At 41.4% G+C, this 14,185-nt stretch overlaps 1 protein-coding gene across 2 annotated transcripts in view; it reads left to right on the top strand.

The window, feature by feature from the left end:
• CDK15 (cyclin dependent kinase 15) overlaps positions 1–9,896 on the top strand; it is a 94,155-nt gene extending 84,259 nt beyond the window's left edge. Inside the window, exons 13-14 of one of the 2 annotated variants that reach the window (XR_015143901.1) lie at positions 6,135–8,672; positions 9,052–9,896. Coding sequence is in view for 1 of the 2 variants with exons in the window: in XM_086345863.1 (XP_086201989.1) it covers positions 6,135–6,244 (110 nt within the window). In the remaining variant the exon portion in view is untranslated. The remainder of the gene's footprint in view (positions 1–6,134; positions 8,673–9,051) is intronic. The other variant, XM_086345863.1, reaches the window with a different exon arrangement.
• Positions 9,897–14,185: the final 4,289 nt, after the last annotated feature.

Raw genomic sequence — 14,185 nt, 5'->3', positions numbered from 1 at the left:
GACTCTGTCCTCAAAGAGCTTACAGTCCTTAAGGAAATGAGACAAGAAGATAAACAGCCATAGACCAAGTGTGAAGTGCTCTGGGAGTTCAAAGGAGGCAAGATTAAACTCCAGCTGTAGAGGCCCAGGATGGGTTGGTGAGGTCTTGAAAGATGATAAAGTGAAAGTCACTCAGTTGTGTCCAACTCTTTGTGACCTTGTGGACTATACAGTCCATGGAATTCTCTAGGCCAGAATACTGGAGTGGGTAGCCTATCCTTTCTCCAGGGGATCTTCCCAACCCAGGAATCAAACTGGGATCCCCTGTATTACAGGCAGATTCTTTACCAACTGAGGATCAGGGAAGCCCTGAAAGATGATGGGGAGGAAGGATATCCAGGGAGAGGAAAGTCATCCTCCTCTGAATGCCATCTAATGTCATCCACAGGTGTCTTCTTTGTTAAAATAGTGCAATCCTGACTCATATTCCATCCTAAGTTTTACTCTTTGTCACTGTATGCCTTCTTGCAATGACATTCAATTTAAACATTCTTTAACATGTACTAGAAAAGCTTAGTTTAACTGTTTGTGTGCTAATGATATCAAATCTTACTCTGTTTATTGTTTTTATTGTCTAGTCTAGTCAAAGTTTAACCAGAATATTTTGTCATTCCACAGGTCAGGGTTTAGAGGCTGGATTTGGTGGGGAAGGGAGATTCCAAGCCAAGTCTCTCAATCCTATTCTGTTTCTAGGAGTTTGTAATTTAACTCAGACTACTCTGTCTACACCCTTTGGAAAAGACTCTGATGCTGGGAGGGATTGGGGGCAGGAGGAGAAGGGGACGACAGAGGATGAGATGGCTGGATGGCATCACCGACTCGATGGACATGAGTTTGAGTGAACTCCAGGAGTTGGTGACAGACAGGGAGGCCTGGTGTGCTGCGATTCATGGGGTTGCAAAGAGTCAGACATGACTGAGCAACTGAACTGAACTGACTCTGTCTACTTTTTAAATCCTCCACTAATCAGTACTTAAAAAGCAAGTTATCCTCTATAACACACTTCTCCACCTTCCATGCTCAGTGTTGTCCCCAGCCCATTTTAATACACTAGAATACAAGTTGTTGGGTTGTGATTTGGCTTATGTGTTGTGTAGAGTTGCCTTGGTAGGAAAAATCTGACTTAACCAAGTTCCTCAGCTCTACCAAGCTCTTAAGTTGGTTACATCTGTTAGCATCATGAACTGAATCTCCAAATAAAGATAAATGCTTCAGGAAGGAGTCAGAGACCTTTTGACAAGAAAAGGATCTTGGGGCTCACTGTTCCATATCTTCATTATATGGATGAGTCCCTAACACCCATAGAAGAAGAATAGTGTCTGCTATTTCTTGGACGTCTATGTGTTTTACATAAATTCTCATTCAGATAGTAACTGGCAAGGATGGAGCTGTTTTCCTAATATTACATATTAAAAAATTGGGTCCAATTACTTAAAGTTACACAGCTAGTAAGTGGGAGAGGCAAGATTTGACTGTAGGTCAGCCTCCCAAGCCACTCTCTTCCACTCCTCATCCTAGGGAAGATGTCACATGCCCCCAGGTAACATATTTAATATCTCACAACTAAGAGGACTCAATCTTATCTTTAATAAAGACTCAAACCCCTGATCTCTTCCTTAATCTTTAATGTCATCTTGTCTTTGTTAGGGTTTTGTTTTGTTGGGGTTTTTTTGCGTGGGGTGGTGGTGGAGAATAACACAGTCACCCTTGGGTTTTAAGATTTCTTAATCAGTGGTGGTTATTATTTTTTCCTTACTATTACTTATTCGGAGAAGGAAATGGCAACCCACTCCAGTACTCTTGCCTGGAAAATCCCATGGATGGAGGAGCCTGGTACGCTGCAGTCCATGGGGTCGCTAAGAGTCAGACACGACTGAGCGACTTCACTTTCACTTTTCACTTTCATGCATTGGAGAAGGAAATGGCAACCCACTCCAGTGTTCTTGCCTGGAAAATCCCAGGGACGGCGGAGCCTGGTGGGCTGCCATCTATGGGGTCACACAGAGTCGGACACAACTGAAGCGACTTGGCAGCAGCATTACTTATTCAGTTTTGTCAGAAAAATATCAGGAATCAAATCCAACAGAAAATTGGGCAAACATATAAAACAGCAAATTACACAAAGGAAATGAAAAGAGCACACTAACACGTGGGATAAATAGGCAGTCGAACTAGTGATTAAATAAATACAAATAACTGTTAAAGTAGTTATTTTTCCCTTCAACTTAATGACTCCCTGTGCTGGGAAGGTTGTAGTACGATGATTCTCTGCAGGCGGTGGTTTTAGTTGGGGCAACCTTTGCAAAGCATTTTGCCATACCTACCAGGAGCCATAAAAATAACATTCAACCTTATACTTAGGTTCCTGGAAATCATCCAAAGAAACAATTGAACAGGGGAAAAAAAAAACCTTAGATGCATAAAAATGTTCATTGCAGTGTTGTCTATAATTTTTTTTTAAATAAAGAAACTAAATATTCAACAGAAGAACTGGTTGGATAGATATTATTATATTGACTCAGCATACAGTACTATGTAACCATTTAAAATGGTAATTCGCAGGAGTGTAGAGTAGTATGGAAATGTTTATGCTAAAAGAAAGTGGGATACAAAATTGCATATTATAACGCACCAGTGAAAATGTATTATGCATATCAACAAAACTGGAATGTAGAGTACAAAAATAAAAATGCTCTTCTAGTTAAAGGGAATGGTGGGTAATTTTTTCCTTTTTTCAGTTTTCTTTCATGTGGATGGTATATTGCCTTTAGTGTTTAAAGGAATGAGGTAAGACAAATGGTACAGGGAGTTCAAGCTCTGAACTGAGAGCTAAAGAACCTAAGTTTTCTTCTTTTCTCCTCCAGCATCACATGTATTATTGGCCTTCATAAATCTCAGTTTCTCAGTCTGCACAATGGGTTAACATTAGTTTCCTGTACCCCAGATTAACAGAATGTTTATTTTATACAGCTTTTAACTCACTGAATTCAAGAGTTCAATGTAAATGTGGTCCTGGGAGAATGAGAGGAGGGAGGGAGAGGAAAAGATAAATAGGCACTAATTAATTTTAAAAGGAAAGATCATCTGCTTTAATCGGAAATGCATATGTGCTGTGCCCCTAGTCAGAGTTTTAAGTGCACTCCGTGTTAGTTAGCAACTTCAATTTAAAGTACTGTGTGATCCTTTGGGCTTTGAAGATATGAAGCCTATATACATACACATGAGCTAAAATTACCGCGCAGTCACGGAGGCTGTGTGCACTCTGAATAATTAAATGCACTAAGCAACTCCAGCTGATGGATTGATGATGTGTAAGAGCAGCGCAAAAACCACGTGACAAGGGAAATTACAAGACATTTAGAAATGATGGTTTAATTTCCAAGCTTTCTTTTCTACTTGTGCTTTCTCTTTCAGCCATTACAGGCTAGTAGAAGAGATTTGATTATCTTGTTTCCTGTGAAAGGTTATTTAGCCCCTCAATCCCATTAAGTCACTCTCTGCACTCCAGTGCACTGAGACTCCACCAGGTTATCAGCCCAGGAAGAGTAAATGGAGACACCAGGATCAGATTTCTAAAGGAAGGAAAGTTAAAGCAAAGTTTGAAAGCGGTGACAGCCAACAGCCAGGAGCTTAGAACTCAATTAGACTGAAAGACAACTATGGCATTATCTCATTCCGAAATGATCTAAATACATAAGAATCTAAAAGTTTTAAATAAACTTGTCGTACTGTCTGGATGACTGAATTTCCCTTCTCAAAAAATTTTTAAACACTCACTTTTGTATTTATTTATTCTAAGTGCAAAGCAGCTTCGATAATTATGCTGTCAGATTCAGTAAGCTAATGAGCAGTCAGCGAATGGAAGGTTTTGCATTTGTGAGATTGCTACAGGAAAACCACTCGGCTGCTTTTTTCCTTCTTTTTTTCTTCCCTCTTGTTTTCTTTTTCTTTTTCTATGAGTTGGGAAGGAGAGTCGGGCAGTCCATGGCCAAATTGGAATCCCTTTGATTAACTGGTTGCTTTCCCAGCACTGTTCTGCTGCACGTGTCCCCCCCACCCCCATCCTCCTTCCCGTCTCCTCCCTCCCTCTCTTTCTCTTTCTCTCTCTCCCTCCCTCTCTCTCTCTCTGCCTCTCTCTCCCTCCCTGTCTGTCTCTCTCTTCCTCTTTCTCCCTCTCTCTCCCTCTCCTCCCCCTTTTTCTGCTCTCTCTCCCCCATCTCCCTCATTGCCGCTGAGGAACTGTTGCTTTTGAGGGACATTTTTCATGTCACTGTCCCCAAGGCAAGAGGATGTATCTCCCTGAGGGAAGCTCCCAAAATGGTTTGGACTTGAGCCTATTTGAGAGTTATCTGTAAAGTTTAATATGCACTGCTTATTTGAACTGTTTATGCTACAACAGGAGCGAAAAAGAAAGTAGAATACAAAATTGCACATTATAATGTGCCTGGGAAAATACATTATGCATATCAACAAGACTTGATGCCTCCCCTTTCCAGTCTGGCAAATATGTAATTCCAAACCCAAGGAGTCAGGGTTTACCCCAGGCAGCCAAGGCAGAGCAGGCATTGCAAGTTTATTTCTCCCCTTTTGGTGTGAGGAGCTTCGAGCAAACAATATTGATGCATTTTATGCTTGTGGTGCACCAAAGCTGGAGCTTCTCTTTTTGTGAAATTGTGCAGTATTTAGAGCAACTGCTTTGTGCAGCTTGTGAGCCTTGAAAAAGTGATGCCCAGGTAGAAAGATGTCCTGAGCAGGTTTTATCGACGTGCTTTCGTGACACTGTGGCTGTTGTCCCTGGATATTTTTCTCAGATGGTATCTGTGCTGATGCTACTAGCTAATAACAGTGGCTAGTTAACTAGTTAATAACTAGTTAATAACAGTGGCTACTAGTTATTAAGAATACATGGTGTGGGACTTACTTGGTGGCCCAGTGATTAAGACTCCATGCTTCCACTGCAGGAGCCCAGGTTTCATCCCTGGTCAGGGAGCTAAGATGCCACAAGCAGCAAGGCATAGCATGTGTATCTTATTTCACTACTCTGGAAACCCCAATAAAAACTATAATAAGGGAATTTAACTTAATTAATTATATACATAAATGGGCTTCCCAAGTGGGCCTAGTGGTAAAGAACCCACCTGCCAATGCAGAAAGACGCAGGAGACATGGGTTCAATCCCTGGGTTAGGAAGACTCCCTGGGGGAGGGCATGGCAACCCACTCCAGTATTCATGTTTGGAGAATCCCGTGGATGGAGGACCCTGGTGGGCTGCATTACTTAGGGTCACAAAGAGTTGGACATGACTGAAGTGACTTAGCATACACACACACACACACACACACACATATATAGTATCAGAACAACCAAAGATGTTTGGCATGTATTATGTTCTTTAAACTTATAGCAATCTGCCCAGAAGTTTTATTATCCCCATTTTGCAGGTGAGCCCCTTAAAATGTTAACTTTTAGGGAACTTGGCCCATATCTTTAGCATAATAAGCACCCAGGAATAATATCCACTTAACAAACAAACAAATATTACCCATTTAACTCATTTATAAAAATGCAAACTGCCAGCATTCTGAGCTAACCAAATATATAATATACATATATTCTGCCCCCCTCCCCATTTTTTAATTTACAAAAGTTGCAGTTTAGAGTCTACTTAAATAGATTGCCAAAGCAATCTAATGTAACAGAAATTTGAAACTTTCCAAAATGTATCTGACCTAGCACCAGGCTCACTGCCTGTTGTCGCTGGGACTCCTTGGCTTGATTTTGGCCCTTGTTGTTAGTGTGTGTGTGCCTCCCAGTTCCACTCCTAGTTTTACCACCTTCAACACCAAGCCTAGTGCCTTACCCAAGTGTTCATTTGGTAAATATGCATTGAAATGAATTGAATCGAACAGAAGGCCCTTAACAGCTATTCAGTAAAGTGAGTTATCCGTGAGTCAGTATAAGTTATTGGTGGATAAATCCGGCTCACATTTTGACATCTCTTTGGGTGACAAATATTACAACAGACATAAAAAAACACACCGTGAAAGATTCCCAGGAAATAATACGTTGGTGCTTTTCTCTTTTGTTCCCTACAGAGGAATCATTGTTTACAGTTTCAGGAGTGAGGCTGAAGCCAGAAATGTGTGACCTTTTGGCCTCCTACGGGAAAGGTCACCACCCAGCTGGGTTTAGCAAATGCTGGTAAAAAGAAAGGGTGAGATTACCAAGATCTTCCAGGTAAGTGGTTCCAACAGTGTGGGGCCTAGGATGGAACTGAAAGTTATTCACTCTCCAGTGAAGACCTGGTTCCTGGGTTCAGAGATCTCTGTCCTGTGCCTGGCTCTTCATTCTCACTCTGGGCACAGAGGCCTAAGCTCCACAGGCTGTGAGAGGAGGTGGCATCAGCGTGCATCAGCTCCCCCTCCTAGGGGAGGGACAAGACTCCTAAGATGACCCGTACATGTCATTGTAAGGCCTTGAGTTGGTGCACCGGAATACAGGACTCCATTGGCATGTTGCTGCTGCTGCTGCTGCTAAGTCGCTTCAGTCGTGTCCGACTCTATGTGACCCCATAGACGGCAGCCCACCAGGCTCCTCTGTCCCTGGGATTCTCCAGGCAAGAACACTGGAGTGGGTTGCCATTTCCTTCTCCAATGCGTGAAAGTGAAAAGTGAAAGTGAAGTCACTCAGTCGTATCCCACTCTTTGCGACCCTATGGACTGTAGCCCACCAGGCTCCTCTGTCCATGAGAGTCTCCAGGCAAGAATACTGGAGTGGGTTGCCATTTCCTCCTCCAGGGCCATTGGCATGTTAAGTTCCCTGAACTATGTAATTCTCACTGTCAGCTGACAAGACAAAAATCAGATGTCAGGGTGACCAGCTTTCCCCATTTGCTCGAGACCAAGGGGTGCCCCAGGATGTGGGATGTTCAGTGCTAAAATTGACACAGTCCTGGATAAACCAGGATGGTTGGTCACCATAGCAGTGCAAATTACCACCTGGCTTGCCCCCAAGTGCCAGAGAAGACCTGATTCAGAGTCTAGCCCCACCTAGGAGGTGGTTTTGGAGGATTGTGAAAACCCAGTCATCACCACTACAGGCTTTTGCACCACTGGTTACAGAGTGTCCTCTCCAGGGTGCGCTCGGGGAACCACCAGGACCTCATGGTCCTGGGAGACAGGAGCCATCCACAAATGTCACAGACTCAGCTGCTCTCAGGAGTCTCCTCCATCAGCCTAGGGCAGCCCAGGCTTCCAAGGCAATCCTGAGGGAGAAGGGTGCTGTCGAGGTTTTTCCCAAAGCTTCCATACCCTAGAGTTCTGCTGGCAGGCACAGGAAGCCAGGAGGGACAACTCCTAAATCCACCACAGTCCAGACATTCGTAGATCTCATAAGAGCACTTCCACAGTGAGTAGAGGGGACAGTAATCCAGACAGAGGAGTCAAGGTGAGACCCATGCACAGAGCCAGCCATCCCTGTAGGTGACTCTGGCTATATCCAGACAGAGGAGTCAAGGTGAGACCCATGCACAGAGCCAGCCATCCCTGTAGGTGACTCTGGCTATATCCCAGACCACAAACAAGCCTAAGGTTTGATCATACCTCAGGCAACTACAGCTTGTCATGCTTCCCGACAGAACTTTTGGGGTCTAGATGGCAATGACTGGCATGCTTCCTGCAGCACCCTCGCCCCATCGTCATTCACATAGCAGGATTCAGTTCTTTGCCAGTTTCTCTGTTAAAGACATATACACATCAAGAATGTCTGCCTTTCGGATTTTCTAAGATCATTGTGTTTAGAAATTTGGGGAGATCAGGGAAGTTTAGAATTATAGTTCTTCCTCAGGTATAATTCTGAAGTTTATATTTTGACAATATACAACTGGAATTACAATGGGCAATACAATAATAATATGGTATTTTGATAGTAAAATATTTCTAGAGCAGAGATTTTACTATGTAATTATGCCATTTTTAAACCCACTAGTTATGAAAGTAGGATGTACTTTAGCTACATTCTATAGCATGAAAGATTTGCCCTTGATAAAATTATCAAAGACATTGATGGAAATGGTCTTGGATGGTAGTACTGCATAAGAATTAATAATTATTTCTATTGAGTTGTTATTCTGTTTTACTAAGCAACCAGAAGGTAGGGAGATTACCCGCCTCTCTGAACTACAGTCAAAGAATTGTTACCTGTAGGTGTAAATTGGTCACAATAGAAAATCAATTAAAAGCAGCATGACAAATGTGATGCCTGTGCTAGCAATTGAAGAAGGGAGAAGGCAGGCTGAGTATGCATTGGAGTAATCTGATGTCCCTAGGCCTCTGGTACTAATGCAAGGAGATAAACCCGTAGGAGATGAACCACAATAAGGAAAGGCTGGAGCAATTAAACTGTTTAATAAATGGCTTGGGATGATCAAAATCTGGAAGTGCCAGAGTGAGGGACTAAAAGTGGTTATCACATGGACACTTGGGGCCTGTAAATCTTTTCCACTAAATTAAATTTATGTTAAAATATTCACTTTTCAGGAGATTCAAAATGTAAATTGGGATATTAGGACTTATAACTAGCAGCAATGCCTGAAAATTAAGACTCTGAAAAGATCCTCAAAATGTCAGTTTCAGGTATGGAGAAAATGTACACTAACATCTACAATAGAGAAATGGGACTAAACTCTGCTGGGAACATAACATGTGCCAAGCACTTTACAAATAGTTTCAAAGCTTTGTGCGTTTTGAACAGTTAGGGTGTGGTGAGGTGTAACTATAGTTTGTACATTTGGAGATAAATTTTGATTATTTTTAAAGCTTTCTCAGGGAAAGCTTTCTTAGTTCTTATTACCAGGGTAAGATGCTACCTCTGTTCATATCTGTTATCAAGCTTTCTGTCAATATCTATGTAATTCCATCAATAACTTTGCAACAATATTGCACAGAATTTCCCCACTCAATCTGTAAGATGTTACTCATGATTTTCATTTTTTTATTCTTCATTCACTTCCAGGGCTATTTTACTGTTGCTTCAGTTTTAATTTGCTTCAGCTTACTAAGAAGCTACAAATCTAACTCCACACTGGACCAAGGGTTTTATGCCATCACCTGTGATGTGGAACATTTTAAATACAACGTCCTAGGCAACAGCGCATAATACTTGAAGAAAAAGCAGTGAACAGTTATCGCTATTGTCATTTGCCTAGAATTTAACAGGGATTGGCTCAAAAATGAGACATAGACAGAAATCATCTGAGAAGAGAACTTCTGGATAATTTCATCCATTTCATTATTTGATAGAGAGATCCCTGGGCCAGAAGGAGCACAGGACAGATGGGGACAACAATTGAAAGACTTTGGAGACAGAGCTCAGGCTTAACAGAGGCCTGTCACTCCTGTGTTCACTTACAATTTTCCCCAACAAAAGGACTTCTGTGGCCAAGGAGAGGATTAGGCTAAAGTTTAAAAAAGCCTCCAGGGAAGGTGGTTTCTTGGATAAAGTTGTCAACAAAAGTACTTGCTGAAGACTCTTTGTTATGATTTCCTAGGGGGCGCCTCTTCCTTTGCTAACTGGATTATCAAAACACATTACCACTCCATCCCAGCCAGACTTCAGTAGGAGTTTGGATTGAGATGCTGGTTAGAATTAAATTTCAGGCTGTCCTCTTCTGCTGAACTCTATTGTCTGTGATGATAGCAAAAGTGATGAGGAATCTCAGCTCTGATTTGATGGCAGAGATACCGAATAAAGGCCAAGAGTTCCAAAGTAGTAATTCAAGTCCTATTGCATCATCAGACACACATGCATGTGTGCACACCCATAAGCCTCAAATAAAATGAGAGATCTGTCTCAGCTAACACGTGTTTCATTTTCTACAATGGGTCCTTCTGAAAGAAGCTGGGAAACTCAAATTACTTCATCTGAGGATCATCTACCCAGGAAATGTAGTAGCCTAGAAACCAAAGACTTCTATATGGCCTTTAGAAGAACAAGGCGGAACTAATTAAGAGAGAATTTAAAAATAGTACCTATGTACTCAAAGTCTGAGATGAAACTATATACAGATAGTCCAGAGAAATCTTCCTTACTGAGTATTCAATTTTAGTGAGGCATTTGGCAAAGCCTGTTCAGATATACCTGAAAGAGGGAACTGTGTGGGCTGGATGATGGGGTGTGTGTGCTCAAAGAACAGTGGCCTTGCTGGAGAAAGGCTGGCAGTGGTGTGGTATGAGGTTCAGCCCTGAGTTCTATTCTGGTCAAATGTTTTTATTAATCACTTGAATAAAATCAGAGAGGGCATGCAATTTATTCATACAACTCATTAAAGTAAGTACTGTGGCCATTCATTTATTACTTCCATTTTACAGAAGAAGGAAACTGAGGCTCAGAGAAGTTAACTAACTCCTCCATAGTAGCACACCAGAGTTAAGGTACAGATCTTAGGCCTGGCTGTCTCCAAGGTCTATGATCCTTCCAGTCATCATGTATCTATCAAATCTGTAGAACACACAACTCTCGAAGAAGCAGCTGATGTTTAGCATTGGATCATGATTCAAAAGACTGAGATATTGCCAAAAGCTGATGTGTACACTACACATTCGTCCTGGGTTTAGAATGATCAAATTCCAGAACACTGACAGCACCAATGCTGTGTGGAGCAACAGGAACTCTAATTATTGGTGGGAATGCAAAATGGTAGAGGCCACTTTAAAAGGCTGTTTAGCAGTTTCTTACAAAACTAAGAAACACTCTCTAAGATCCAGCAATCATGCTCCTTGCTATTTACCCAAAGCAGTTGAAAAATTATGTCCACAAAAAACCTGCACACAGATGTTTATAGCAGCTTTATTCCTAATCACCAAACCTTCGAAACAACCAAGATGTTGTTCCGGTTGAGGATCATCTACTCAGGAAATGTAGTAGCCTAGAAACCAAAGACCTCTATATGGCCTTTAAGGCCATATGCCGTTCAGTCACAACATATGAATAAAACAGACTGTGGTACATTCAAAAAATAGAGTATTATTCAACAGGAAAAAGAAATGGAGCTGTCAAGTCATGAAAAGACATGGAAGAAGCTTAAATGAATATTACTAAGTGAAAGAAGCCAATCTGAAAAGGCTACATCGTACATGAGTACAAATGACAATCTGAAAAAGGCAAAACTATAGAGACAGGAAAAAGATTGGTGGTTGCCCGGGGTTAGGAGGAAGGGAGTGATGAATAGGCAGAGCACAGAGGATTTTTAGGACCGGGTAACTACATATGACACCATAATGGTGGATACATGTCATTCGTTATAAATTTGTCCAAACCCATAGACTATCACCAAGACTGAATCTAATTGAAACGGACTTTAGATGACAATGATGAGTGTGTAGGTTCATACAGTGTGACATATGTAGCATTCTGTGGGGGATGTTGATAATGGGGGAGGCTGTGCATGTGTGGGGGCAGGGTGTATACAGGAAATCTGTAACTTCTGTTGAATATTCCTCCGAGCCTAAAGTTGCTCTGAAAAGTATTAAAAAAAATTTTTTTAATAAAATAAAAAAACCTGATGAACAGCAAGCCAATACATTTCTACCAAATTTCATGGTTTAATTTTTAAACTTTAGGTTTAAAATGTCAACAAGTTAAATAAAGTTGTGACTTAGTGGATATTGGATGGTGGATATTGGCTTAGTGGATATTTATATTTAAAGTATAATATGAATTAATAGTATGTTTGTGTGTTTGTGAACTCAGTTGTGTCTGATTCTTTGTGACTGCATGGACTGTAACCCACCAGGCTCCTCTGTCCATGGGATTTTCCAGGCAAGAATACAGGAGTGAGTTGACACTCCTACTCCTGAGGATCTTCCCAACCCAGGAATCAAACCCGTGTCTCCTCTGTCTCCTGCATTGCAGTGGATTCTTTACAACTGCGCCACCTGGGAAGCCCCAATAGTAGGTTTGACTGACCACAAAAATAATGCTAATGCTTGTAGGTGATTGGAGAAGGAAATGGCAACCCACTCCAGTACTCTTGCTTGGAAAATCCCATGGACGGAGGATCCTGGTAGGCTACAGTCCATGGGATCATAAAGAGTTGGACACGACTGAGCGACTTCACTTTCACTTTCACTTTTGTAGGTGATATAAATAAAGGAATAGGATGGTGTCCCAGAGAAGGGAATTAGTCAGATCACATCTAAATTATTGTTTAATTTAACTCTATTCATCACACTTTAAAAAAAATATTAATTTGGCTGCTTCAGGTTTTAGTGTGGCACATAGGGTCTTCGTTGCATGATGTGGGACATAGAGTGGTAGGATTTTCATGAGAGTCGGTAATGTTGTCTTCTAACTTTTCTTGGTATTTTTCAGTTCAGTTGCTCAGTTGTGTCAGACTCTTTGCGACCCCATGAACCACAGCACGCCAGGCCTCCCTGTCCATCACCAACTCCCAAAGTCCACCCAAACCCATGTCCGTTGAGTCGGTGATGCCATCCAACCATCTCATCCTCTGTCATCCCCTTCTCTTCCTGCCCTCAATCTTTCCCAGCATCAGGGTCTTTTCAAATGAGTCAGCTCTTCGCATCAGGTGGCCAAAGTATTAGAGTTTCTGCTTCAGCATCAGTCCTTCCAATGAATATTCAGGACTGATTTCGTTTAGGATGGACTGGGTGGATCTCCTTGCTGTCCAAGGGACTCTCAAGAGTCTTCTCCAACACCATAGTTCAAAAGCATCAATTCTTCGGTGCTCAGCTTTCTTCACAGTCCAACTCTCACATCCATACATGACCACTGAAAAAACCATAGCCTTGACTAGACAGAGCTTTGTTGACAAAGTAATGTCCCTGCTTTTCAATCTGCTGTCTAGGTTGGTCATAATGTTCCTTCCAAGGAGTCACCGTCTTTTACTTTCATGGCTGCAATCACCATCTGCAGTGATTTTGGAGCCCAGAAAAATAAAGTCTGACACCATTTCCACTGTTTCCCCATCTATTTGCCATGAACAGATGGGACTGGATGCCATGATCTTAGTTTTCTGAATGTTGAGCTTTAAGCCAACTTTTTCACTCTCCTCTTTCACTTTCATCAAGAGGCTCTTTAGTTCCTGTTCACTTTCTGCCATAAGGGTGGTGTCAGCTGCATATCTGAGGTTATTGATATTTCTCCCGGCAATCTTGATTCCAGCTTGTGCTTAATACCACCTTGGAGTTATTCTCAAAAATTTTTGCCTTTTTTATAACAAGATACCTGGGAACATCCAATAGAGGTTACCTCTGGAAGAAAATAAATGACTCTGAAAAGTTACATTTCTTAGAACCAAAGTGCTTAGACTTTCCTGAAGGTTATGTTGACTAACACCTTTTTGTTACTCTCAATGCCCTTCATAAATAAATTCCCAAGAGTAGTTTTATTTTAGTTCTCTTCTCTAAACCTATTCACATTTTCTCCTTCTAACTCCTCTCCATCCCTAAGTAGGTTCATGGGCACCTGGTAAATGATCTGACATACTAGATAATGAATTCATTCAAGTTTATTAGCATCCTTGTAAACAATTGTTTCTTTTGAAAGAATTTTCATTGGGTATTACAAGAAAATCTTGTGGGAGCCCCAAACTGAACCAAAATATAAAACTGAACCATCTATTCATTGATTTATTCCACAAACATCTGGACAGTAGAAATATAAAAATTAAGGTTCCCCCAAGGATCTTGTAGTCGAATGGGACATTAGCTGGAAATCAATACAAGATCTAATGACATTTCAGTCTTCCCTGTCATAAAGGAGATGACAATTAATCTTTGTCTTCAAATAAAAGTTGTCCAGGCAGGCGATTGGGAGTAAGGGTGAAAACAAGAAAGGACAGATGGTTTTGGCTGTAAGGAATAGAAAAACCCCATCCAATGGCTTAATCCATGAGAATATTGGTTCACATAAGAAGTCCAAAAGTATATGGTTCAGTGATTGATTAATTGATGGGTCAACGACATTATCAACAATCCAGTTTCCTTCCATCTTTCTTTAATTCATCTTCATGTCCTTTGTTGCCTTAATTCTCAGGCTGGTTCCTATCATGGTTACAAGATGCTGCCACGGTTCCCAGGGATCATATGTAGGTTTGACAATGCCCAGTTGAAGAGAGGGTGTCTCT

This window comes from Bos grunniens, chromosome 2 (genome assembly GCF_055505025.1).
Source record: "Bos grunniens cultivar Pamir isolate PY7600 chromosome 2, Bosgru_T2T1.0, whole genome shotgun sequence".
Taxonomy (NCBI): Eukaryota; Metazoa; Chordata; class Mammalia; order Artiodactyla; family Bovidae; genus Bos; species Bos grunniens.
The sequence above is the reverse complement of the archived record's forward strand: the minus strand, read 5'-3'. Positions and strand labels throughout refer to the sequence as shown.